At 40.5% G+C, this 27,872-nt stretch overlaps 1 protein-coding gene across 2 annotated transcripts in view; it reads right to left on the bottom strand.

The window, feature by feature from the left end:
• Positions 1-508: 508 nt before the first annotated feature.
• LOC310922374 (uncharacterized protein) overlaps positions 509-27,872 on the bottom strand; it is a 39,920-nt gene continuing 12,556 nt past the window's right edge. For both annotated transcript variants that reach the window (XM_083882877.1, XM_083882878.1), the window contains exons 2-12: positions 24,447-24,523; positions 19,445-19,613; positions 15,035-15,164; positions 12,425-12,583; positions 11,784-11,849; positions 10,111-10,323; positions 9,531-9,633; positions 7,167-8,768; positions 6,258-6,406; positions 5,685-5,784; positions 509-3,037 (exon numbers count right to left, since the gene is read on the bottom strand). In XM_083882877.1, coding sequence (XP_083739003.1) covers positions 2,865-3,037; positions 5,685-5,784; positions 6,258-6,406; positions 7,167-8,768; positions 9,531-9,633; positions 10,111-10,323; positions 11,784-11,849; positions 12,425-12,583; positions 15,035-15,164; positions 19,445-19,613; positions 24,447-24,523 — 2,941 coding nt within the window. In that variant the 3' untranslated portion in view covers positions 509-2,864. The remainder of the gene's footprint in view (positions 3,038-5,684; positions 5,785-6,257; positions 6,407-7,166; positions 8,769-9,530; positions 9,634-10,110; positions 10,324-11,783; positions 11,850-12,424; positions 12,584-15,034; positions 15,165-19,444; positions 19,614-24,446; positions 24,524-27,872) is intronic.

Below are 27,872 nucleotides of genomic sequence, written 5' to 3'. Positions count from 1 at the left end.
TCCTCCTCCTGTGCTGCTCAGGGATGGCACCAGCACCCTCTGCTGTCACACAGAGCCAAGTCCCAGGCACAGGGAATTCCAGAGACAGCTTCCTACATCCTCCACTACAGATTCTGAGCCACAAAACCTTACAGTGGTGTTCTGCAATGAACTCTACACTTCAACACAGCTTATTTTCAAAGACAGTGACTGTGTCTAGAAATTCACCCAAAATGAGCTTATTATATTACTTATTTTTTACTCATTGAACACCTAGGACAAGAAATCAAAACCATGCTAATACAGTTACCAACTTCTGTAAATGCAACAATAAATCACTGGTATTTTAACATTTATTTTATAATCCCATCTTCTAGCCCCCTGTGATTACATGAGACACTGTTCCGATGTTTTCTCTACGTGCTTTTTGTTCTCTTAGTTGCACAGAGAGACTTTGAAAACATTAACTGCAGAAATCCAGAATGCAAGTGAATTTCAAATACACATCACATGATTCTCTTGTGTTTTCCTTCTTTATTAAAGCACTCCAAAAATGTCCTTCTTTGAACACATGCAAACAAGTGTTTTCAAGGCTTCCTATGACAAGTGCTTACCTTCAAACCAACCCTGCACTGGAGGAGCAATAACTCCAGAACAACAGGGGAGCCATCAGCTCTCTCATGATGTTTTACACTTAGATTTAGAAAAGTTCCTTAATTTGACCAGCTGTGTTGATCAGTCTTAAGTCACACAAGATCACCTCAGAACAAAATCTATGCAGTTCATCCATGTATAGAGTCAATATTGACCAAAAACCTCTTTTTATTTCTTCCTTAATGAATGAGGGCCATACATTCCTCTTCTTTTCCCAGAAATTACATCATCATCACTGGTGACAGCATTTAATAGTAAACCAAATATGGGAATGGGATACAAAACAGGTTCCCTCAAGACAAGGATTACAAAAACATATATACATACCAAACATAAAAGACAGGAACAATATTAAGATTAAAGGAAACACAGGGAAAGAGAGATTATAGTATACATTGCAGTACTTTGTGTGAAGAGTCACGATCCCCATTAACAGAAGAGAAGAGAGTTTGCTAAATATAGAGAGGCCTGTATTTTACACAGGTCAGTGAGCTTGTGGTGGGATGACAACTGTGCAAAACTTCAGGAGTCAAAGCTGAGTATATTCTTTTACATTACACTCCAAAGTTTCAGAGAAATACAAATGTTTCAGTTCTTTGTATGGAAAGATATGCTTCCTAAAGCACAGAAAGAACAAGTTACAAAATAGGCATCAATTACCAAGCCAATGTGAAACTCCTACTCTTTCTGGTGTTAGTCCAGAATAAATAGTATCTATAGGTTCTGAGCATTCCTGGGCAAGTAAGTTTTCACCTATGTAAAAAAACTTTAAAATCACAGTCTAGCTCCTAATTAATACTGTTTTCAAATTGCAAAAGCTACATATTAAATTCAGGCCAAGACTGGAAGATTAAAGTCTTGCTTGAGACAATCTGAAACCAATTTTCTTTGGTTTACAGTTAATCCTATCAATAGATAATATTTTCCTTTAAAAATTCTGACCAGCTTTCCAGCTAAAAACAGTCCATCAGCCTTCAAATTTTGCACTGACAGTAAACAAAAACTACATAAAATGTGCAATGCTGCAAGAACTGGAAAGACCAGTAAGTGCCACTTAAGTGTCTCTTAAGCCACCAACATCATTTCACAAAGCTTATTTTTCAAATGTCTGCATCCTTCAAAGTCAATAGCAAAACTTTTGTGAGTTTAAGTGACTGCAAGGCCAGGCCCTGAGAGAATAATCCTGCTCCAGCTGCACATTCTCAGACTGATGTTGAGTTAATGGTTAAAGACTGATGAAACAAGAAGGAAAGCAGATCCCCCTTTCATGACTAACATTAGATACAATTGACTAAATATACATCCTTATGAACATGCAGAGTGGCATTTCTTGAAAACAAGATGCCACTTTCTAAGGAGCAAGTTCTTTCCCCAATACACTCTTAAAGAGAAACAATTGGCTGAGGAATCTCACAAAAAAAAAAAAAAAAAAATCCCTATTTTCCACAATTAAAGGAAGGAAGGATTTTTTTAGCAGAATGTTTAATTTACCCATATTCCTGAAGGTATAACTAAAAGCAGACTATATGCTACAGTGTGGTTATTTTCCCATTGCATGGGAGAAAATGGATGTGCAGCTCTGGGCCCCTCCAGTGGGTATCTATGAGCAAAGCACAAGACCAACAGCACTGAGACTTCAAATCACACAAAAGCCAGAATCAGTCCAACTCATGATGTGTTTAGATCTCACAGCTATCACAAAACAGATCCATTAGCACTCTGAAGCAGAGTCAGGCTGCCCATAGCAGAGCACTAGAGAGAGAGAAGTGTGATGAGATCAGTGTCCATGACTCATGGTGCGTCAGTGCCCAGCATTGTATCTATTTTAAAGCAAAAATTAATTTCTTAGCTCAAAGCCAATCTGTGCAAAACACTGTATGGTCTTTTTAAAAGAACAAATTCCTTTAAAAGAAACTTTAAAAACATATTTTGCTAGAGAAATGCTTCAAAAGCCTGAAGCATGTCTTCTTGGAATATCACCATCAGATGTGTAAGCATATAAAAGTGAATCAAATTTTCCTAGTGCTTGGTAGTAGGCAAAGCTCAGCTTCCTAATACATTAAATTAAGCCCACAATGGCATTTCTTCACTATGTCTTTACATACAACAGTCTGATCAAAAGTTTTAAGGCTCTTATTTCTCAAAAGAAAAAAGATGGTCACAGTAAAGAAGGGATTAAATGGAGTTAACACAGCTATTGGCAATGCAAAGGAGGATGCTCGTGTCATTTGCTATTGTACAATCTGGGGCATTTCACTCCATGCTTTGGCTTTCTTCTTGGCCAGGGACAGCCAGGGTGGTTCAGCAGGACTGCAGGGTGTCATTAGCAGGTTAGAGGAGTGTCTTGCTTCCTTTTCAACAGCAGGAACCACAGATGCTTCCTGAGAAATTGGTCCAACTTTACCTGCCCATGAGAAGATATACGTCACTCACCAGTAGTCTAGAGAGTTTAAAATCCAATTTCTGCCAATAATATTTTCCTCTCTCAAAATAAACTGTTTTACCACCCCAAATGCTTGTGACTCACCAATAAGTCAAAGGAATTGTTAATTGGCTATGGCTGACACTCTGGTCCAGCGACAGCAATGGTGAGGACCAGCTGTTCCAACAGAAAAATTGATACTAAACAGTGAGTAATGTGCCCATTAAAAAAACCTTCTTCTCAGTCCAAACAGCAAATGTCTAAGCCCAGACAGATGAAGAAATTTTTTCAGAATTCTTCACACAAAACATGTGACAACCATAGCCCCAATTATTTATCTAATACATATACTTGGTTAATTGATTTTTTAATTTTTCAAACTCTTGATTTCTCTTAAAGTGCACAGCAAGGAGTTCCACAGGCTAATTCTGCTCTATGAGAGCAAGAAAATCTAGGAGTAAGACTCCTGAGTACACAGGAAAACAGAAACAAAATAGCTGAAGGATAAGGATTACCCCAGGCTTGTTGCAGAGTTAAAAGTTTATGTTTTCCAATACTGAGAAGACTTAAAGACTTTTAGTCTCCACTGCCAACACAGCTATTGCTCCAGCAATATTATTAAATAGTAGGTAGGAATCAAACCACTGGTTTATGTACTTTCACTTGTAAGCTTTGATGGTGGGGCTCTGATGGTACTTGGTGTTCCTCTTTGTGCAGCCTAACAGGCACCTGTCATACTCACAAAGGATGTAGGAATACAGATAATTTCCACATTTTGGGAGAGAACCTTTTTCATAATAAGCACAACAATCCAAATAAATCACTCCTCTGGATAGTAACTCTACATCCTTTCCACCACCAGCAGTCTGAACTAGACAAAGTCCTGGTTGGGCTAATGGGAACCAAATCAGAAAAGAGAAGAGTTAACATTTAGGATTCCAAATTTCCTACTTGTGTGTAGGCAGTGCTGAACATTTCCTAAACAACAGGGCTTGGCTTTCTGAACAGCAGAAGAGCAGTGTTCTCCTTAAACATCAGCACTAGTCAGAACTTTTTGTGGTGCTTAAGTTGTGGGGCACCAGAATATGCCTATAAATGCTCCCTCTGGAGGAGAGGAAACAGGGTCAATTCTGGGGAAGAGGTAGCACACAAAAACTTGTCATTTTGCTGTAAGCACCACAAAGACTGCAAGTTCTAATAAATGAGTAGCAGAGTAATTTGTGAAGTTCTGAATTTTGACCAAGGGCTGCTGGGCTTCCAAAGCTAGGATAATTAAACAAATAGAAATCCAGAAATCCAGAAAATCAGCCTTTCAGAGGAAGACTTCATCAAAGCAAGAATCTTGGCCTGTTTATTTTTCATCTAAAACCATAAGACAAGGCTGGCCTGTAGCAGAGTCCTTTTTAAAAGGTGTGGTATTTTAATCACACATACAGATACAAAATTAGCTGCAACTGACATCAGATCCTCTGTGCAGGTGCAAGCACCCTGAGCCAGTCACTTACTGCAGTAAGGGGGAAAGCTAATTTTGTAGAACCTGAGGATTGAGAAATGGTTAACAGCTCTAGCAATAACTCCTGCAGGGAGCAGCACAGAGATATTTTCAAATATCTCTAGTACAACAACTCTGGGTGCTGCTGGATTACACAGGGAAAGAAAAGGACCTGGTGCATGGGCTCTCTCTAGACATCATCTCTTACTGTGTCAGCTACAGGAACCTGCATCCCCTGCCATAGGTCTGACACAGTGGTGTATTTCTTATCTACTCAGGCAGTATCTGCAATCAATAGCTTTCAGCTGGCACAAAATGCTTTCACAGCTGAAGGACTGGCTTATCTGTATCTAGCTGGAGCATGTCTCTGAGGTTTGGCACCACACTGAGTGAGCAGGGAGGAAAAAGCTGCAGCCCAGCAGAAGCCCTGGAAAAGGTAATGTGAGTCACCAAGTGAGTCACACTCTTCCCCTGCATCTTTGATATACACAGCTAAGTGTTCAGGAGAGGGGTCATCCAGCTCCTGTGTTCACCTGAGGGTGAAACTGACTCTAGATAAATTATTCTTGATACATGTTTATCTATTCAACACATCTGGCCGTGGAAACTGCACACTCTCCAGATCCAAGCCATGCTCTTCTGCACCTCACTGCTCTCATAGTTAGAAAGTATTTCCTAACATCTAAGCTAAACATCCCCTGGTGCATTTTAAGTTCATGCTGGCCTTAAAGACTAGTCTTGTTCTCTGCAGAAAATTTAGTTGTCTTTTCTAGACTAAACAACTCCTATCAGTATTTCCTGGCTGACTGGAGATCTAGAAGACCTGACCTTTTCTGCTGCTCTCTTCTGGACACTCTCCAACTTCAACTGCAATTCTTCAGTACTGATCTTGGCCAGTAATAAATCACCAGATTGTTTATATGACATTTCACAAACCGGCAGTGGAGATAAGAGTTCCTCACTTGCTTTTTGTGCTGAGCAAACAAGCCATTAACATTGACTTATACAAAAACCATGGTCTGAACAGGCCTTACATAAAGTGTGCTGATTATAAATATGGTGTCCCTCTTCCCCCGTCACCTGACACCTGCATCACTTATTGGTGCAAACTGGCCACTATGTAAAGAAACAGAATACCTGCTGCTGCAGACACACCAGTCTTTGTTTGTGTTTTCTTGTCCTGAGAGATGGAAGGCATATTCTTCTTCAGTGTGTTCTCACTAGCACAGGTCTCTTGCTGCAATGTGAGGAGAGAAGAAAAAAAGGCAACTGACTGCCAGCAATGGGCACTCATAAAGCTCACCCTGGCAACCTCTCAAACCTGGCTGTGGGAATGCAGCAAAAGCCAGGCAAGGATGGTTGGGAATATCCCGTAGGAGGGAGGGAAAAGGCAGTGAGGAAGTTAATGCAACTCCAAGCAGCTACATAAATATGCTCTGGGCAATAAGAAAGCTCTGAAAAGGTTTGATCAGTGCAAAGGAACATAGAGGATGATCCAGCTCTGAAACTAATCCCTTTAACAGTGTAGTCACAGGTGTTTGCTCACTTGCATCAGTTGTCTCAGTGTTTTGGAGGCCAAACCTGCAAAGCTCTCTTTGAGTAGTGCTCACCACACACCTCCCGTGAAGACAATACTGAACAGTTTGCAAAAATACCCAGGTGACCTGGGGCAGGGTTCACACCTGAATGCAACATTACTTGGTACTCTACCTCCCCTTGATCCACTTTGGTGAAAGCTTTCTCTTCATCTTTATGTTCTTTGGCAAGAGGATGGTCCTGGAAACCCTTTTGTTTTAGCTTTGCCATGGAGACCCAAGCTGGTTCAGAGGAAGCAGTTTCCAAACATGGAGAGACTTTTTCTACAAAAGAAGCATTTTTGAAGTAAAGAAGGGATTTAGGTCAAGTCAGCCTAAAGCTAGTGCTTCACATTTTAAATCCTTCAGCATCTGTAATACCCTTTGAACATGGTGGAGATAAAACTACCTTCCCTGATGATTTTGTCCTTGGCACTAACTGTTTTTTCTGTTTACTCTCGAGTTTTTGACCCAACTGTGTTTCTGTCTAAGTCAATGGCAGATGTCCCACTGAGGTCATTCTGACCTGGATTTTGCCTTTGAAACAACATCTTTCCATTGAAGATTAAATGAGTAAATGGTGGGGGTTTTTTCCATGTAGGCATTAAATTCTAGGCTTCTTTGTAATTTTTAAAATATTTTAAATTAAATCATTGTTAAAAAAATTTCACACCTAATGCAACTTCTAGTCAAGGTTTGAGCAGCCGCAGTCTGAATTTTTAACTACAAAACTGCGGCAAGTTTTAGAAAGTTGTGTTGAAACTCCAACTGTATGCACAAATACCTCGTACCAGAAATGTTTCAGAGGTATTTAAGCTATTATTCTGTTATTATTCTTGCTGGAACACACCCTTCATTAAGATAAGCCAAGAATTCTCTTGAGTGGCCAAATAATCAAGCCAATCAACTTATAGTGGTGATGAACTCAAGGCTGAATTTGGTTCTTAGCCAAGAGGATTTTTTTTGTTGTAGTTGCCACTCTGCCAAAGTTTTTTACATCACTCCTGTTTTCCATAAAGTTTGGATACAAATACAGCATAAATACCTGAAGGTTTATAACTATTTTGCTTCTTTGCCACTTCTTCTGGTCTTGCCTTGGCAGTATTTTTGTCTTCTAGGAGATCTGGTTTTTTAACAATTGATTTTGTGTTAGCAGGAAGGCTTGGAGGTGGCTTCCCAGTGCCCATCAATTTCTGATCCTCCTTGACTGGAGCAGAAGGAGCAATTGGAACAGCTGGGGGCATCAGCTTTGGAGGCTCTACATGGCTTTCATTCTGGTATTTTAGTAAAGATGATGTTCTTCTTAGTCTGACCCCAAAGGGGGTCTCAAAGTTTTGTGTTTCATGGTCAGCCCACTCCATAAAAGACTTCAAATGCAGATCCCTGTCCTTACAATCTCGATCAAATCTGTCTGAGTTGGTTTTTGCTGTTTCCTGCGTAACTGCATCAAAACGTGTGTGTTCTCTTGTCATTCCTTCAAAGAACTCTGGTGTTATAGGGGACGTTGGAGAACTTCTGGAATAGGAATCTTCCTTTGAATTTGAACCCCCTGAGAGAGATCTTTGCCATGCTGGTGCAATGGTAAATCTGACTGGTTTAGCAGAAGCAGTTTTCACTGGACTTTTTACATTTTCATCTGATGATTGATTGCTTTCTGCTGTTTTCCTGTGAGAAGCTGTGCTGCTTATCTGGCACTCCTTACTGTCAGCATCAGAAGATATATTACTCTTCAAGCCAGCCAAACTTGAAGAGGCAAGACACCCAATGGAAAGTTTTTCAGAAATGTATGATGCATTGGCCTGATGACTGCCTTGGCCTGTTTCCTTTGAAACAGGAACAGTTTCTGCTTTAAAACATACTTCCAATTTACTGCAAGGTACCACAGAAACTGCTTCTGAGACAGATGCAGCAGTGTCTACTTTTTTTTCTACACTGTCCTTGGATAACTGAAATTCCATAATTTCACAAGTTTCTTTGCCATTTTTTGCTACTGAATTCTTTTCAGACCTCAAAGCAGCCACTGTCTTGATGTCAGGACATGACTCTGAGTCAGCTACTGCAACTTGTGGAGTGCTCAGTGCAGTATCTGAGACAGCATGGTTGGAATGGTTCCTGGTAGCACCAAAGCAGAGTTCTTCTTTGCCAATAAACAGTGGATCCCCTTTTTCCTGGACTTTAACGTTTAAATCCACAGAATTTACTGAGGATCTTTGTGCAACATCTGGCAGTATGTCCATGCCCACTGTTTCCACACCACTGCTAGACAAGTCAGTTGCTGGGATGTCTGGAAACACAACAGCTCCTCCTTCAAGCTGTTGCAATTCTGGAAGTGCAGGTACTTCAGCACTGGTGCTTTGTGGATGCAATTTTGATTCATTAGCAGACTCATCTGCAGGGTACAACAGTTTTGCACTCTGGTGTTCTTCCAGGTTTACTGGAGAAGGCTCAGGCCTTGGGAGGAGTGTGGCTCCTTTATGGTGATGATCCACACCAGGAAGGCACCCATCCCCTTGCAGCAAAGCACTGGGGTCTTCTACCACAGGTGCGGAATCACAAGAATCAGGGGCAGCATCAGTGGGAGTTTTTACACCTGGTGTCTCCTTAAAACCAGCTCCCTTTGCACAGTGTCCCACCTGGGCTGATAATCCTGTATTAAACAGAAGAAAAGAGTGTGCACTTAAAGATTACAGTTCAGACACCATCTGTGTGCATTTCAGACAGTGCAGTGCTTTAACATGAATGTCCCATGTCTGGGTACTGCTGATTGATAAAAAAGCCTGTTCAGAGCCTATTTAGAAATGGGTTGTCCAGGTGAGAGACTAATAAAGTTTTAGTTTGAACATTCCTAATCCAGGGAATGACTGAAAGTTGCTGTCTATTTCAGGTGTACCCTTTAGTTGCTGTTTAGTTGTTTCCTGTGCATACCCTTAGTTGTAAGACTACCAGCCAGATTTCCCTAGACATTACTGCATGTGTGTGCCTAGAAAAGCCATTGATAATGACTGGGAAAATTCTCTCTGGGTGAGTGGCAAAGGAAGATCCAGTAAACTGAGGCCATTTAAAGACACCTGACACACAACATGTAATGCCAAAGTTAAGGTTTTTCTGAGTGTCAAAGAACTCAGTTTCACATTCATTGAGGTCCAGCCAGCTGTGTAGGGCAGATGCTTTGGAACATGGTGCTTTCACCTCTTGCTATTTTTAATGCTGCCCTCGAAGTTCACCACTTCAGCATCACTTTGTTGAGTGTACTTGACTTTCTCCATCACAGTTTAGCAGCCAGGACTGGTTTTATGTTATAGAACCAAATAATGCCTAGTTTGAAAGGATTTACAATTCAAACAGGTCCTGTCAGTGTTATACAGAAGAGTTCAAGTACCCAAAGTAGCAATACCTATGTCTTCATTACCTTCCCAATTGCTTTTTTGTTTATCACTCTCGAGTAATTCTGTTGAATTTCCCTTCCTTTCCGGAGTTGCAGGAGGACGTGCTTCATTTTCCAGCTGTTCCACCTAAAGAAGTGAAGATGCTTTAACTGAAGAATCATGCACAAAAATTGTACTTTATACACACACATTTCCATGAATACTCAAATCATAGACACTAAACCTCCATCCTGTAATTTACCAACACTGTGGGTAATGTACTATTCCAGTTAAGAAATAGATTTGTAAAAATAGACTTAGGCCTCTTTAAAACTGACATTTAGCTTTTCAAGCACCAGAAGTGTTTTTACAAATGAAGCATAACCCACAATTTTTGCTCAATAATGAAAACCAAAAACTTTTCTTCAGTTTCCATGATATTGAAGTTTTCAGAGTAATTTTTGTTAGGTTGGTTGGTGCAAAAGAAGTGTTTTCTCTTCTTCCAATGGAAGAAGTAAAGGAACAGAGACAGGAAAGAAAAAATAAATTTAAATATTTAAAATAATAAGTAAAAACTACACTCATTTCTTTCTGCTCAGTGATTCTTTTCCAGAAAACACCTACCTGGAGGGGTAGGTGATGCTTGCTGGCAAAGCCTTTCTGTTTGCGAGGGTTGATGGCAATCCTGTGCCTGGCTGCTGAGGTGTCCAGGCAGCCAAGGGGACTGGCAGGGGTGGTAAAATCAACAGGAAGGAAGCTGCTGCCTCTTGAGATGGGGGTCCCCTGAGTGGCAGAGGATAAAGGACTGATGGGCCTGGAGGAAGCTCCAGAAGGTATCTGTAAAACAGAAATACAATGCTGTATATATTTTGCTCTACTTCCCCACGCCTCTGGAACATTTCCTTTGTTAACTCATTCCATTTAAGAAGCTTGAAATAGCTGTAGTTTTGGACATAAATCCTCATTTTAAAATGCATGCCTAAAGTCACCTCTGCAGAGAGATTATTCGATTCTGTGTGTTCAGCTGTACATACCACAAAATGAGAAATACCTGTCTGTGCCACACTGAGAGCCTCAGCTTGTCCCCACCCTAGTTCTTATCTGCAAACCCATTTGCAGTGTGTGCACGCACCAGCAGGAGACACTGCTGCCGTTTGTATGGCTGCCTTTGCATCCCAGTAACCTGACCCAGCGCAGAAATACATTATTAAAAAGCCAAAGAAATAGCACGGGTGCTTGCTCCTCATTATGTCTAAGAAAGCTGCCACAGCCACTTTTCTCCTTCAATATCCACTTTCAGGAAAATCAAACACTTCTCAGTATAGCAGAACAACCTCCCAGACAGTGGTGTGGATCTCATCCTCACAGCAATGCTGCTCTGGGGAGCTGAGCAGCAGTAACCTTAGACTGTGCAATGAAAATAAAGGGTTTGCAGAAATGTTTGTAGAAAAGCCTCCAAACACGAAGTTTGAGTAGTTTTGCTACTGTTTTGAAATGCAGACCAAAATTTCTGGTTCTGGAACACTTGCAAAATGTCACAGACATGCCAAACAAGCTTCATTCATAAAGCTGGGTGACACACAGCCATTGCCTGGCATTCACAATTTAATTTTGCTTAAGCTTAGGATATAACACAGCATTTCAAACACCTATGCTGATGAAGTTTTAAAGATCACAAAAATACCTTCACATCTCATCTACAAAAACCATCACGGTACATGAAAAAATAAGACTTCTGTAATTTTTTCCAATCTGGTCAAGGACTGTGTTGTTCTGAGAGCAGAACCTGCTGCTTCTCATGGTCATTTATCATCCAAAGAAAAGTGCAAATTAAAGCACACCCTTTCCTGTGGAATACCTGGCATCAGGAAAGGTTGGCCCTGCAATCACTTCCCATGATAAGAGAGATGCAGGGCATTGTTCACAAGCCACTGCTGATGGGAAGGTGTGATTATTTGGTATGGGGGCCCTGGGACATGAAAGCAGATCTGAACTGCTTTGCCTGGTCCAATTTTTTGTGTAACTTTATAGATTCATATTGTGTCACAGAGTTGCCTCTGTGCTGTTCACAAAACCCACTTTCCAGTAGATTTCTGCCTGTCTTTATTCCTTATTCAAAACCCTGAGAGGTACATTTTAAGTATCATTTGCCTCACTCTGGACTCTTAAAGAATTGTTTCCTAGGATATACTGTACCCAGAATAAATTTTAAAAAATAAAATTATTGTACTGGCTCCATATAGAATCCAAATATGCCATCTCAGGGAAGTTTATTAGCAGGAAAAGGAGCTATTTACCTGTTCATCTTCACTGTCTGTCCCGCCTAAACTCAAAGAGCTATGACGCTGAACAGGGTTGGAGGACTGTGGGATAAAATGAGGAAGAGGGTAAGTCAAGGGAAGTATCACACTGAATTATCTTGAGCTGGATATCCAGTGCTAATTATGAGAAAACACAAGAGGAAAAATAAAGGAAAGTTCACTGGGTCCTTGCCTTACACAGTAGGTTTAATTTCTTCATTGGCATCAAATACAAAGTAGGGGAGATTTCTCCTGCATTGAGATATGCCAGGAAGGTTGACCACAGGAGGCAGCATATTTTATAAAGTTATTTTGGGTTATTGTTTTAAAATCATCAGATTTATAAATTCTCACAAGTTCACTGAAGTCTAAAATCATGCATGTGCTAATGATAGAGGTCAGAGTCCTGGTCTACATAAAAGCATGTAAAATTGTAGCCAGAAAAGGGTATTTGTAGGGTCAATTTCTAGATATACCTCAGAGTGAAAAGTCCACAATCCATCCAGGTAATTTCTTCTGGTTCTAACTGATCTGTACCATCATGTTTTATCACAAGCAAATGAAAAGGTCTCCCCCTTCTCTAGGCAGATTTTATCTTTTCTGTACAGATGGTCACTAAGCTGACATGGCAATTATACCTTGTTTGGCGAATCTGTCAGAACTTCATGAAGGGTTGAAATTTCAGGAGGGCTTCTAGGTAAACCATCATCTTCAGAAACAGCACCTGCATCTTCCAGTTTTTTCCCAGTTATAACAAGAGGAGGTGATCCAAGTCTGACATTCTGCTGCAGCTGAAGCTGTGGTTGAAATATAGAATATAAACTTTCAGTGGTACAATTTAAAGGAGATGTTCTGGACATAGTAACCCAGATGCTCCTATTAGATATGCAGAATCTTTTAGTTAACAGAAAAATTTGAACAGAAAAATTTAACAGACCATTTATAGAAAAGAGCCATTGATAAATTTTATCCAGCTACATTCATCAAGGACCCATCATTAAAAAGGTGTTGGTATAAAATCAAAATCAAAATCAGTTTTATTCAGGAATTTTCCAAAAGAAGACAGGAATTTCATCATTCCAGAAAATTTACTACAGTTTAACTCCATTTAAATTAAAAACTTTTAAAATTCTAGATGTAATTCTTTAGTCACATAAATTTAAGTATTTAGTCACACAAAGTATTGCCTGTCAGCATTCCCAATCCCAGGTTTATGTAGTCACCTTTCCCTCACAAAGTCCTTCCAAACCTGAGACCTTGCTACAACCCTCTCCCACACAAGTAGCTGAGTCATGATTTTTATACGAAATTAATTTCACTTCTGGTCCACCCTAATGAATTGCTTGTTAATTTTCCCCATCACCACAGCTTGGTTGTGTCTACAGCAAGAATGGGAACAGCAGCCAGGAACAACTTTGTTTGTAAAGGAGTATGGGGATTCTTTTCCAGGATTGCACAAAAGAATGCTCTGGCAGGCCCTGACCCTAGAAAAATACAACAAAGTCTGCAAACTCACAAGCAGCCAGATGTTCCCTCAAACTAAAAATGTTCAGATCTCAGGAAACACCATTACTAAAATTCTTGGCTTAAATCTGTCAGCTGTGGTAAAGCTGGAAAAGAAACAAGGTCTGAGCACAAACTTTGTCCTTCAACTGAAAACATCTCAACAGAATATTCCCAAGATAAACATGCAGATTTATTTTTTCTGTTTCTTTGCTTATTAAACCATATTGGGTAATTTTAAGCCTAGTTTTGTGTTTTCCTCTGATCTATGCATTCATTTACACCTCTAGAAATAGAGGTGTAAATTATATATAAAATAGACCTAAAAAAGCTCTAATTTTCATCCAGCAAGATTCATTTGCAATACAATTCCTATAGATCTGGCTGCCACAAAGGGTAGCACAATGTATAGCCAGTCCCCCAGTACAAACAGCTTTATTTTGCAATTTATGGGCAATACACTGTAATACTGTGATATATGGGCAACACAAGGCATACAACATAAGTGTGCACTTAATGGGAAGGAAAAGAAAGAAAGTCAATTTTGCTCTGGTCTCTTTTCATAACTTCCTTTAGATTTATTAAATTTATTACATGCAGACAGCAAAGTGGTGTGGGGAAAACTGAATTTGCATTCTGTCTTCTACTGGTAGAAGTTAATTTACATTGCTTAAAAAGTAACTGTTTTTATTACTGCGTGGCTTTTATTCTGACAACAGTCAAGCTTACAGAAAAAGCCTGTCTGTTAAAGCTACAAAAATAGTGTTGGCAGTATTACATTGCTATGCAGAATGATGGATGAGGAGAGGGCACAGTGGACTGCAAACAGCATGAAAAGAGCTTTCCCCCCCAACAATGTTCTGTAATACGTAAACACGATTTCTTCTGCTACTCCTTTTGTTATACAAAAAATAACTTCGCCCATTTTGCAGTCTTAGAGAGGAACAAGTCCCTCTGTGCATCTTCTGTTACTAAACATGTGACTCAATTGTCTTTTGCAACATGAAGCTCACACTGAGCAAAGGAAGAATTTCAATGACCCTTGGCTCCTTTATCAGCCATTTGTATTCAGTCTCTGGAAAAACCTTAAACTTTTATCGGAGTGTTCCAAGCTGGGCAGTTAGTGAAATGTGAGTAATATAATTAACAGTTCATAAGGGAGCTGTCAAGGAGGGTTCAGTATTGCCTTGGAAGAAGGAAATGACCCAGCAGAATACAGTATCTTTTGCTGGCAGAGATCAAAAAAATAATGATATAAATAAAACTGTCAGAGCATCCTGACATATCCATCATCCTACACACTTACACAGCCACTGGTACTACAATGTATAGTGAAAACATCTGAGCCAGAACTGCCAAAAAGAGTAATACAGATAATATTTAAAGAATTACAGTGTAAGGGATGCACTACAGTATAAATAAATGGCCTTAACCCAAAAGCAGTAGCTATGAAGTAAAGAACATTAATCCCACTGGAACAGGACACAATAAGGAAGGTTTCCAAGAGTTCATGAACTGGATTGACATCACACACTATGAGATCTGGGCAAGGCTGAAAGCACCAGGACTGCTCAAAAATTCAGCTTCCAAGAGGCAGAACAGATCCAAAAGTTGCAAATTTGGCTTTGGATAGATATTTCAGTCAGCAAAATCCTAAGGCAGACAGCAAAAGAATCAAGCAACAGACTTTCCCGGGAGACAGCTGACAAAAAGCAGCACTGCTGATGAAGGGATGGTGTTCTCACCTGCAAAGTTTTCACTCTTCCAGGTATGTTTTCCTGAGACAAGACATCACCTGTCACATTTCCTGGTGCAGACTCAAAAATGAAGACACTGTCATGGGACAAGGCTTTGTTCCCCATGCTACCCTTGGGCCTGGAAAGGAAGGAAGGAAGGGTGAGTGATCAGTGCACTGGGTACATTTGCCACACCACTTCACCAGGGCAGAAGGATGATAAAGAGTGGGATGCATCATGCTTAACTTCCGATTCATGCCTGTTTAAAATACTCACTGTTTGCTTCTTTTATATTCAGAAGGGAGGAGAAACACATTTGATCAAATGCAGATGTGCCTTTTCAATGCACTCAGCATCTGCATTGAACACACAGGTCAGTCTGTGCACTAGAGAGGGAGTCCAGCATGATTAGGTCTGATGTCAGGAGTTAGGTGGAAGCAAATCACCCAAAAAAAGTGCAGAAAGGGACAACAGGAGTCCCTTGTTATCCTTTGGTGGCAGTGTGCCTGCCATGAGACATTCAGGACACAACTTTTACAGCCTGGTGCATGTTGTACCTGCCAAAGATGGTGGATTTTTTTTTCCTTCTTGCAAATGTGGGCAGAATTTTTTGATATATTAAATTTTGTACAAAAACTTTGATATATTAACAAAATTTATTCAAATCCTCTCATGTCCAGCAATAAAACTGGCTGCATTCACCCATAGCCTAAATATGATCAGATCTCAAGCGTATTAAAAATGTAGATGGGACAAGTGTCCCTGGCTACAATTACAGACCTGCTGATGGCCAGGTTAAAGTGCCTAGGTAAGATATTCCTGCTCTGTTTCTGTGCTCGTTGGATGTTCAGCCTGGTGAAGCAATGATGAGTTCCCACAACAGCTGTTAACTGAGCTGCAATTAACTGAGACTGATTGGGCTTGGGCTATTAAGTTATGCAGTGCAAATTTTGCACTTGAGTGGCACAACAAGGAAAGCTCCAAATCATTTATTAACCAAGTTCCACCAGGATTTGTTCATTACTTTGTCCAAAAGACAACAAGGATAGCCTCTACCAGGATTTTACCTAGTCTTGAACTGAAAAACATCATATTCTCTCATTGCTGGCTATGAGACTACTAACAAATACAAATTACAAGGATTTCTTGGCTCAGATGCTGCACAGGCAATGCTTTGCTTCTGAAAAATTGACTCCGGGGAACAGAGGATGATTAGGAACATAACTCTGATAAGAAAAACTCAGTATGTCAAAACTCTTCTGCAAGGAAATCAACAGAAGAGGTCTCTGCTATTTGCCTAACCACAGATTCTCTCTTTATTCAGAAGAAAGCCATGAGAGACTGTGAACATTCATTAAGTAAATACACTGTGTAAAAAAAGCCCCAAACAAATTACTCTTTTCCTCCTGCATCCCCCTTCTTTACATCTCCAGAGACACCTCCTCTAGCTGCTGGACTAACCCTTCTGTTCCCCAAAGGTGTAGTCAGTCAGTCTACAGTGATACACAGCCTCACAGTAGGGCAAAATAAATTTGCTCTAAGTTTATGTTGTGTCAAGGGCAATCAGAGCTGTTTCTCTCACAGCACAGGTCAAGTTTGTGCTTCCTCCCATTATACATCATGGTTGATGTCTGTGTTAGTCTACAGGACAGCAGTTCGATAAGTTCTAAGTTCTATATGCCTTATTTCATGATTAATGAAGCCATTCCATCATTTTTGTGTTGATTTTATAGTCTTTTTCAGCATGAGAGGTACTCCATGTGGACAAGACATAATTTTACTGCATTAAGAAAAACAGTCATACAGCTTTTATTTACTGTAATGTATATTCACCATTAGTTGGCATATTTTACTTATTGCAAAGAATGCATCTGCATTAGGATGTATTTGCCTTTCTAACTGGAGAATTCTTTACCCATAAGGGTTGAGGTCTCCTTGTTCTTGAGACTGCCAGTACAAGATCTCTGTCTTTCTTTCTCTGCCTGCATTTGTATCATATGTGTTTGCAAGAGATTTACTGTGTTTTCTTCTAGCAGTCACCAAAAAGCACAGGATGAAATATAGAATTAACTGCAGCTTTAGTATAGATCAGTCTGTACTTTGCTCTTACGTGCAAATCTACATTCCTCTGTAATTCCAGGCAGTATATTTTTTAATATTTATTTATATTTATGTTTATATTTATATTTACATTTACATTCATGCTGGTGCTAAAGATGCACTATCTAAAGCCCAAACATTTCAGCCATTGTATGTCCACATTGATTTCACTATACAAATGCTCACTTCATTCATGTGTATCAACATTCAAGCCTCCCACCAAGGCAGAGAAAATGATGGGACTCTACAGGCAGCCACAAAGTTCCCAAACCCACCATGTTCCATCTTCCATTTCCTGTTGCTGCAACCCCACTCCTTTTATTAGTGTTTGAAGCTGGGGAATGAACAGTGATGATAACTGTTGAGTGAGCTCTCCCTATCCTTATCTTGATCCAAAAAGCTTTTAATTAACTTTTGTCTCCCATGTCCAGCTGAGGACAGGAGTGACAGAGCAGTTTTGGTGGGCACCTGATGTCCAGCAGGGTCAGCCTACCACACATGGTTTAAGAAAAAAGAAGAAAAAAGGAAACCAGTGCTTCTGCCTAAAGAACAAGCAAACAGCAGCATTGTTCTAGAACTGGGTTTTATATTCTGCATGCCAGAAATTGCAAAGCTCAGGGTCCTGCTATAAATCCTTCAGAAATTGTATTTCCAGTGGCTTTCAGAATCAGCTTTTATAAAGGATTATGCAGTTCAGTCTCTTTAGGTACTTACAAAGTGTGTTTATGCAGAGTCTGTACATGATAGGCTTTTCAAGTAGCACAAACATATATCTAAGCTTTTTGGATAGTCCCTCTTATCCTATCTCTAAGGGAAAAACAAAAAAAAGGTTTTACTCACTTCCTGATCTCTGATCTTGCACAACAGTTCATAATCACTGGAGGATAGAACTGAGGTAAACAGTAGTTGGACTTGAAATACTTGGTTAAGAGCAAGAAAAAGAGTTCTCACCCACTGTGCCTCTGGAGGAGACAGCTGATTTAAAGCCAGATCCCTCCTATGGGCTGATGGGGCAAGCTCAGATGCTCCTAAGCTTTTTGGACTGAGCTGATTCTAATTTCCCTTGCCCCAGGAGACTGGTTGTGTGGTCACTTAATCTGTTGCTGTTATGCTAACAAACAAAATGAATTGTTCCATTCCCAGATCATTTCCATGACACACAGAGCAAGTGGGGAAAGGTGGGGCAAGGAGGAACAAGTACCCATGAGAAAGTAATATCTACAAGTTTTCCACCAAAGAAATGCAGAGTCCAGCTCCACCAAATGCCTTGTTTGATGACAGAAATCATCTGGCAGCAGTGCTGATTTCAGCACGTCCCACTCTGGTCACCTATTCATGCCCTCTGCTAGTGCCACCCCCATCCAATGACTCCTCCAGCAAAACACTGGACATGGCCAGTGATTGGTCACACTTTGTGTGTGTTGGCTCCACAATCCAAGCCCTAGAGCAATCCAGAGAGAGGCCTGGCTGAGTGGGTAACAGGGGAGGATGAGGAGGGTGAGGAGCTGCAGAACAGCCAAATCACAGGTTACCTGATACCATTCCATGGTGCCCCTGGAAAGAGACATGACGCTCAGAGGGTTGTTCCAGGCCAGAGTCAATTAGAGATTTCCAGCCGAGGTGTTGTGTAGTTTGATTGTCTAAAGCTTGTTAGTGAAGCAGTGTTTGCAGTGCAAGCTTATAGTTTGTATTGCACTGGCTGAGAAAACAACACTGTTTTGGACTAACAGCATTCAGACAGCTGAGAAATGCTCTCATGAGCTTGCAAACCTCACTCCCATACACAGCCCTCCAGGGGTGGCTGACACAAAACCAGGGGCCTTCAGCTGTTATCTATGCCTAAAGGGCTAGGTAAGAAAGTTAAAGAAGCAACCACAGACTGAAAATACACCAGAAATACTTTTGTCTTTACTGCAGCCACGACAGAGGGCATCACTGATGCTGAGAAACAACTCCACAGCTTCACCCTTCTCTGTACTAGCAGTCTTCAGTCACCATCCCCTTCTTGAAAAGTTGCTGCTGATCAGACCTTCCTAGACGGATTTCAAACACTAAGAACAATCAAAGCAATCTGGGCTATCTGCAGACTTACAGTGAGAGGTTGGATCACCCCTGCCCCCGGCTGCCCTCCCCCTCCTTTCCAGGCTGACTCTCCAAGCACCAGCAAAGAAAGAGGAAATTCCTGGAATTCCTTCATCAGCATTAGGGCTTGTTTTGCACAAATTTGGACAGAGGTTGCTCCTAAGGGGCCAACTCATGCTTTCACCCTACTGCTGTGAGAGGTCCAGTTTTATTTATTTTCCTTCCCCGCCAGCTTACCCAGCCTCCCTCGGTGAATGAAGTGCAGTAGTGTCGAGCACAGAGATGCTGACATCGCTGCTGGACTGGCAAGGTTTTAAATTACTCTCTCCCCTGGGAGCTGGAGGTTCTTTCCTTTTCTTCTTGGCAAAGAAGTTCTTGAAAGTCTGAAATCTGGATTTTTTCTTTCCTGTGATATGAAAAAAAAAATTAAAAAAAACTTGAAAGTTTGGTAGTATTGCTTAGGTTGGGTAATGTTATCTCTTAAATTCTGGAGGAAGCCTCAAAGCTGGAGCAGCCCATTCAGTTTCAGTCAGCTCCTCTGTAAATAATTCAGTGCTGGAGTCCAGTGAAAGGTGAAGCTTCAATTCTTACATTTGGTTCCTATAAAGCAACACTGGCTGACAATGGTGGTGCTTACCTAGGTTCCAGTCTATGCAAAAAAATACCTTTTATAGAGAATGTATCTATCTACAACTGAACTGTGATCATACTTGGTATATTTTCAATAAAAAATGCTGTCAATGTCTTTAGCTATTAATGTTCTTTGGTCTAGTTAGTTTGGTTTAGTTCTGCTTACTCTTTACTCAGTGCTCTCAGGAGACAACACCTGAAGGACATTCAATATTGGCAAAAAGATTAAAACTGGAAAAAGAATTTATAAACTCTGAACCCAAAATATTTGTTTCCACATTTAACAACTGTCCCAAAATAAAATCAACAACTTCTCCAGGAACAAAGAAGCAAACTTTAATTTAAGACATTATCTTGCAGGACATGAAAGCCCCAAACATAGCAGGTCTAAGAACACAACTGTTAATTCGTTTTGTTTTCAGATTTTCCGTAGTCCAAATGAAAATACAAAAAAAAAAAAAAAAAAAAAAAAAAAAAAAAAAAAAAAAAAAATCACTGATCTCTTTTTTTAATGAGATCTAATTTTTTTTTAATTTCATCTAAAATACTTCAACATTCTTATGCATATTTTCTTTCAGCACACAAGTACTGCATTTTGTCCCTGACCCTTGCACTGAGGGGTCACTTGGAGTGGTTTGGGCCAAACTATTGTACTAAGACCCCTGTGATTGACTTAAATACACACTCAGAGCAATAACATCATTGCATATCTGAGCCAACTTCATTGTCCAATTAATACTTTACAGCAGTTGGCATAACCCATGCCCACAGCTGGAGAGCCCTTTCATAAGCAAGGCATTATTTCAACACAATTATTGTCTTCTCCCAGCAATGATTTAGTTGGTGATGCTCTGTCTCAACGTGTGCCCTGTACGTGTGGGGACCTCTGCCAGTGGGTCTTATCGGGGCTGAAACTGTGCCACCACACAGCTGCATCAGACAGTGGCCACTTTGAGAAATAAACAATGATGCTGAGATCCACTCCCGCTGTCCCCTCCTGCTCCCCAGCCCCGTGCCAGCACCACGTGCCAGGACACACAAGGACGCTGCCACGGTGTCCAGCACAGCCTGGTGACACGGCCACCCCTCTGAAGAGCCACCACAGGACCTGCAGCCTGCTTTCCAAGTGACCTGGGCTGTTCCTGAGACCAAAGCATCTTCCAAACCAAAGTGAACTCTCACTGGAGTCCCATTTATCTCGATAACAATGGGAATGTGGTTGCTGTTATCAGTGGAAGGTCTCTTTATCTTCCACTGCTGCATATCAGGCAATAAGTGAATGAGACAGCCACAGAAAACATACAGGTTGTGTTGCTGTGGCCTAATCCCAAGGGTTTGGGATTAAGGCTCCCACAGGGCTCAATGAATTTCATGCTGCACCCACAGCAAGAACTGGTGAGAGAAGACAGGTCACACAGCAAGCACACAGAGCCTCTCTAGTAAAAAAAAGCAGGGTAAGTGTGCTTCAGAGTCTTTAGAAACACATCCTGACCATTCCTGTCTTTCACATCAGCAATTAGACAATGTGTGTGGTATTCCTCCAGGAAACTTGTCAAAGCTGATCTGATTTATCTTAGATAGGCAAAACAAAAGTTTAACCAGTTTAATGAAAGCAGTTCCCCAAAAATATCAATTCTGCAATGTCTGTTAACACAGTCAATGACTCATAGAACAAAATGGCAAACTTTGAGACAGGCAAGGAGCTCTGCAACTCAAAAGCTATCTAAATGAGAAACTGTGTGCCTTGGTCATGTACACTAGTGAACACAGAAAGCAACCTGGATCCTACTGCAAGCATTACTGATGAGCTTAATTAGATGTAGGTATTTCCAGAGAATCAGGAGAGTGTTAAAAAAACCCAAACAAACATGCACACTAAAAAACCCACCACAAAACAACTGGTCCTAAGGATATTTAAGAGAAATAGACATAAGTCTTGCCACAAAAGCAAACATTGCCAAGGTACTACTCAAAATACTTGTCTAGATCAGAAGTGGCACTAACTCCAGAATGGAGGCTACAGAAAGGATTTCTAAACTCTGCCAACGAGCAAACCCCAGCTGGCATGGGACAACACTTATACCATTGTGCAACAGAGAGTATCTGATGCAAACACATCAGTTACTGCAGTGCCTCCTCTAGACTCTAATTTATTACTGATGTGCTGGGTACATCCCCTCCAGCAACAGCTCCTCTCCAACCATGCTTTGCTCAGCTGCAAACATCCAGTTGCCTCAAATGAATGAGAAGACAGCAAGTTTCCCTGCAGTTCCAGAGACTGGCACTTGCCATATTATTATGTAAAAAAAGATAAAATCACTACTAGACACTTAGTACTGGATGCAGATGAAAACTGTGGGACTGTTCTACATGACAGCATTTAGCAAAGACATGGTTCAGAAAGAAAATGTTCTTGTTTGTTGCCTGCTGTGAACAGTTGTGCTCTGGTTTTGCACATCACTAAAAGGATGCCACCTTTAAGCTAAAGGTGCCTACATCTCAGTGCACTGTGAAGCAGCCCAACGTAACACTAAATTGGCAGAACGCTCAATGATAGTTGAACTAATAAAATACAAGAGGACCTTAATACTTAAAATGGAAAAAAAAAATATTGCATAACAAAAAATTCAAGCTCAAACAACTAGCTTATTTCCCCTTCATCTACTGGTGATTTTTGAAATCTTATGGTTGCCAATCTTCAGTTTTATGGCATTAAAAATAAAATACTAAATTTCTAGGTTACTGCTCTAAAAAGGAAAAGCCTTCCCAAAAATTAGTTGCCTATATCATGTTTTAGCCAACTATAACAGAAAAGAACCAGGAAAAAGCATTTTCCTTTCTCTGTAAAGTTTGTGTATTCTGTAATTTTTACTGCATGTGTACTGCCTGTTTCATTGTGTCTCCTATGCACAGAGAAAATTAACTTCTGCTCTTTGAATAGTTCTTCCCTATAAGAATATAGAAAAGGAAAGGATGCTTCTTCCAATGCAAAAATTGAAACTGCAAAAAGTATAGGGAACATTTGATTTGGGAGGCCAATTATCATATTTAAATTAAACCATTCATTTGGGGATTTTCTATGATCTCTGACTTCCTAGGGTGCAGTCAGGATGTATTTTCTATCTTTTTTTCCCCTCAAATCCAACGACTAGATAGTTTCAACATTAAAAACAATTGGGAAAAAAAAATCCCAACCCACAGACAAGATTCTCAGAAAATGTCATGATTCTAGCTTCATAAAAAATACCAGATATTGGCAGACAGACAATAAAATAAAGGAATTCAGTACCACTAAGATTGGGAGCTGACAGTTTTTGGACAGCAACCTGGTTCCTGCCACAAAGAAGGAGCAGCATGCACTGGAAACCTTGTACTAGGGACAATAAGGCAAACCTCAAGAAATCAGTCTAATCCACTGGGCTGTGAAGGTGAGGATTTTAGCCTCCTGGAGCCTTTACATCATGAGCTAATTATGAAGAGGGAGAGCTGAGGCAATCCTCCATTACACTGGAAGTAAACAGAAGATTCTAAAATGGCTTTGTCTATGTCCAGCCAAGTGTCTCCTGAACTCCTTGGCAACAGCACAGCAGCCTTTAACTATTTAAAATTTTGTTCATTTAGGGTCAGAAATAGGGTGATTTAAAGACAACACTTCAGATCATGAGCCATCTACTTGTTTTCCTATGTCCCAGGTCAGAACTTGATCTCTTTTCTGAATCTTCTAGTGAACCTGAGTACAAAATTTCCATGAACGGGCTTTACACAAGTTTACCAGTTTGCTGGGATAGCACTAGACTGTGTGACAAACTACATTATAAATCTAAGAAATCAGAAAGTGCTGAGCATCTATCACTACACTTTCTTCACCTCTATCCATCTGCCAAGCAGAGTTCAACAACTAACAGTCTCTTTGCCATTTGCTTATCTCGTCTAACAATATTATGATAGTGGCAAATATATTTCTAAAGGATAAAGCAAGATGACCTTTGAAACATAAACATTTGAGATGATTGCAAAACATTAGCCAAAGAAAAGAGAGAAAAATCAAATGGTGTGACAGCCACTTCTCCAGAGATGCTTCTGACATGATGCCATTCCTCACATTCAAACTGGCAAAGGGGATATCCTTCAATGTAGACAAGTCTCTGGCATAAATAAGATATTTTCCTTTCTTGCTTATTATTCCATCCCTTCACACTGTTTGCATCAGACCATGCCACCAGATTAAAGAATAAATAACAAATGGCTGCCTGTGGCCAGAAGCAGAGAAAGAAAGAGGCTGCTGGGGGTACTGATACAGCTCCCACAGACAGAGGCTCCCACCTCTGCAGGATACATCAATCAGCCCTTCAAGCTCCAACATCCTGCTTTTAAAATCCAAGTCAGAATCAAAAGGAATGCCTTCCAACAGGATATGTCACTCCAGTATTGCACACTAAAACATCTTTTCCATAATACTGACAGCTGACAAAGACACACAGATTTTTCTTTACACTGCAAAAGAAGCTCCAAAAAAAAACAACACTGCAAAACAAGTCACTACAGGACTGGCTAACTGAAGAAAAGAGACCTTCCAAATCAGCTATACATTCAGAGAACAACTGCTTACCTGTGCACTCTTCGACTGTGTCTCCAGTTTCAGGTGACTGTGTGACCTCTGTGGGTCTTGTAGCCATTATATAGTCACTGAAACAGATATGAAAGCATCAGTTAAATTTTAGTCCATCTCCCCAGCAGAATATGGTCCCACCTAGCATGAAGAAAGAACACAGCTGAATCCTTTCTACAGCTACATGCCCAAATGGTTATCACAAACATGCCTTGCACACTTTTTTGCACTTTGGCCACAGAACTTTTCACTTTTCAGAGACACCTATTTCTCCAGTCACAACTAACAATCCAGTCTAATCGTTGCCAGCACCTCTCTCTCGTGAGGAGACCAGAATCAAAGCTTGCTTTCAGGAGGGATGTCATTACACTTGCTCAGCAAACACTGTAATGCTTCCCAGTCTTAGAATAATGAACCTTTGCTAGAGAGTGACAGCTCCACACTACTGTAAAAAACATAAGTAAGTGCTCAGCTGCCCAGGGTTCATGTATTGCTGTCCTCACAGCAGGCACCAGTCTAGTCTGTCATCATTATTAAAACCAATTAGGCATCAGCACTGAAACATCATTCCAGGCTATGCTACATTTGTGGAAACCAATAGATCAAATTAATTTTGGATCCAGTGCAATCAGCTTTTAACCACAAGCTCTGAAACCTTATCGCCAGCAGGGCTATTGATCAACCAAATTAGCTGATGGCATCATCTTCCTCCCTGATGAAAACAGAAGTTCAGCCTAGTTTTAATGTCATTCAGTGTTAACTGGCTCCACTTTGTATTTTCCAAATGGATGTCTGTCACGGACAAAGGAATGAAGCAGCAGACCACAAGAGTTACAGTACAAATCTCAAGCAACAATGGAAATGTGACAGTTTAGCAGGGCAGCTCATAAATACTGTTTTTTGTTATGGAAGATACCTCAGTGATACTTTTATATAATTAAAGGTTCCCATATGCTCTCAGGACTCAAAGAGTAAGAAATCTTTACAGCCAAACCCTGTTCCCTCCTCTGCCTAGATCACATCCAACAATTTGCCACATTTAAGTGGTGTAACAATACAGCCAAGTCAAGTATCTCAACAGCAAACAAGACTGATTTTGTACTAATTTTGGCCAAGCACTAAACTCTTCCATTTCGTCTTTATCACCCACATACTTCAAAAGCTGTCATGCCCAAAAGCACTGGGACCTTTCTAAGGCCCACATTCTCAGACAGCCTTAAAAGATAAGGTGCACAAAATCAGAGGCAGAGGTGTCTGTCAGAGAAAAGAAAGGAGCAGCTCATGGAGGTAAAACAGGCAGAGCTCCTGTGAAAAAAGAGGCCATGGAATTAAGTATTCCCTGCACTGGCCACACATGTAAACTGTCAAGCTGCTGAATGGTGGGCAGGAATAGGGGAGGTATAAAAGAGAAGCAAAGTGCAGTCAAACAGATCCCCTGTGAGCACTGGGCACAAGAGAGCATTAACACAATGTAGTTCTAGATTATCTCACTTCAACTTGTTAAAAACTAATGAAAAAGTCATTGCAACAACCAGAACTAATTACACCTTTCCTAACTGAGATGCACTGAGGTTGTTCTTGAAACAACTGCCAGACAGTATTGAACAAGCAATAAAATTTTTTATCCTTTTTTCCCCCTTGTCTCACCAATCATCTATGAAAATGTTTGCGTTTCCTGCATACTTTCTTTAAATCAGTCATCAGTAGACTTCCTTATAGACTCTATTTTAAAAAGAAATTTGTTCCAATTTTTCCTCTCAACTTTATACACCATGCATACTGTGTTAGAATTTTCTGAGGTAAAGGGAAATGCATTTGAAATAAAATACCAAGAAAGCATTCAACAAATTTACAAGGACAAACTTACAAGTCTCCACACTTGAGTTTATTTTCACAGAATGTGAGTGGACCTGGCATTTGGCTCATCTAGACCTCTAACTTCTGCTTTACTCACCTTCAATTAAACCAAAGCAAGAGAAAATTGATGCTTTCAGATCCAGCTTTGTTTGCATCTGTTCAACATTTATTTAACTCAGCCAAGTATCTCAGCTGCTCATTCAGAATCCTTCCAGCCTTTGAAGGTATTTTGACTACAGTGTTTATTATAACTGCAAGCATATATTTCCAATTGGTACATCTTTCATACAACTAGAACTACAACTGCAAAGCAGTTCAGCTCTGAGGCAATTTCTTCAGTCAAATCAGCTTCAGCATTAACTCAATTTTATAGCTGAGTTCTCTGGGGGACATGGAGCTCAAGGGTCAATTACAAGGGTGCCCCATTCAGGACCTAATGGTTTGGTGCCTTTGTAAACCTCATCATCTTTTTCCAGTGAACTGAACATCACAGATTTTCTCAAGCTTTGAGTTAGTTGAAGTAGCTGAATTACAGGGGAAAAAAAAAAAAAAAAGAAAAAAGAAAAAAAAAAAACCCCACCACATATATGATGTATCTATTCCACCAGCAGAGTGGGGAGGTTCCATTATTAAAAACCTGGTGACATACCTGGAGGAAAGTTAGCAATCAGATGGCATTTAGACTTCAAATTCTGGTGGCAGTGAGTTGTGCTTTACAGAGGACAGTTAACAAATGTTCTGAGCAACAAACTCTAGCCTGGGGGTCAGTGTAATGGAGAAAAAGAGGACAAAATCCCTTCAATACAAACACATGTGAGAGCACAGGCATTAACCAATCGAACCTCCAGATACTCACCACTTCCAGGCCTTAATAACAGCAGACAGACACAGTGTCAGGATGTATCAATACCATGTACATCCAGTTCAATCAGCTGTACTAACACCCTGTGAGCTCTCCCAGAGCATTGCACCATTAGAGACAAAGTTTTAAACAAATGCTGTCTGTGTATTGATTTTCAGCGATAAAAATATCAGGTTAAATAAATGGCTTTTTAAAGCAGCATTTCTGATACTCCTGAGATGCTACCGGACAGCTGAGAGGAGATGGTTGCAGGGGGATGCAGGAGACTTCTCCTCAGTGTGGGAGCAGAGACAGATATGACCAGCTGAGACAGGAGAGCTTCCAGTCACAGCTATTGTTTGCTTCTCACTAAAAGTGGAATAGTGGCCACACTTCCCCAGTCTACAGCTTTCTAATATGTTCTTAATCCTGTCTCAAACAATATTTGCAAACCCTATATATGCACAGACCTCCTGCTGCAGAGGTACAAGGGCACACAAGATGTTGAATCTCTGCCACACCCCTCAAACGCCAGACTCAGCCATGGCCAGTAAGTCCACTGCATCAATTCCTATGTAGGGCCATGGAAAAGACTGAAAGTTTGCCAAAAGCACAGGGTTTGCCTCTCCCTGCACAGGGTGATGGGCTAGATTACCACAACTGTGAATTAATTAATTACTTGCAAAGAGTGGCTTCCTATGCAGATGCAATCACAAAAATAATACTGA

The sequence above is a fragment of the Zosterops lateralis genome, assembly GCF_965231275.1.
Source record: "Zosterops lateralis genome assembly, chromosome: Z".
NCBI lineage: Eukaryota > Metazoa > Chordata > Aves > Passeriformes > Zosteropidae > Zosterops > Zosterops lateralis.
This window is presented reverse-complemented; position numbering and strand designations above follow the sequence as displayed.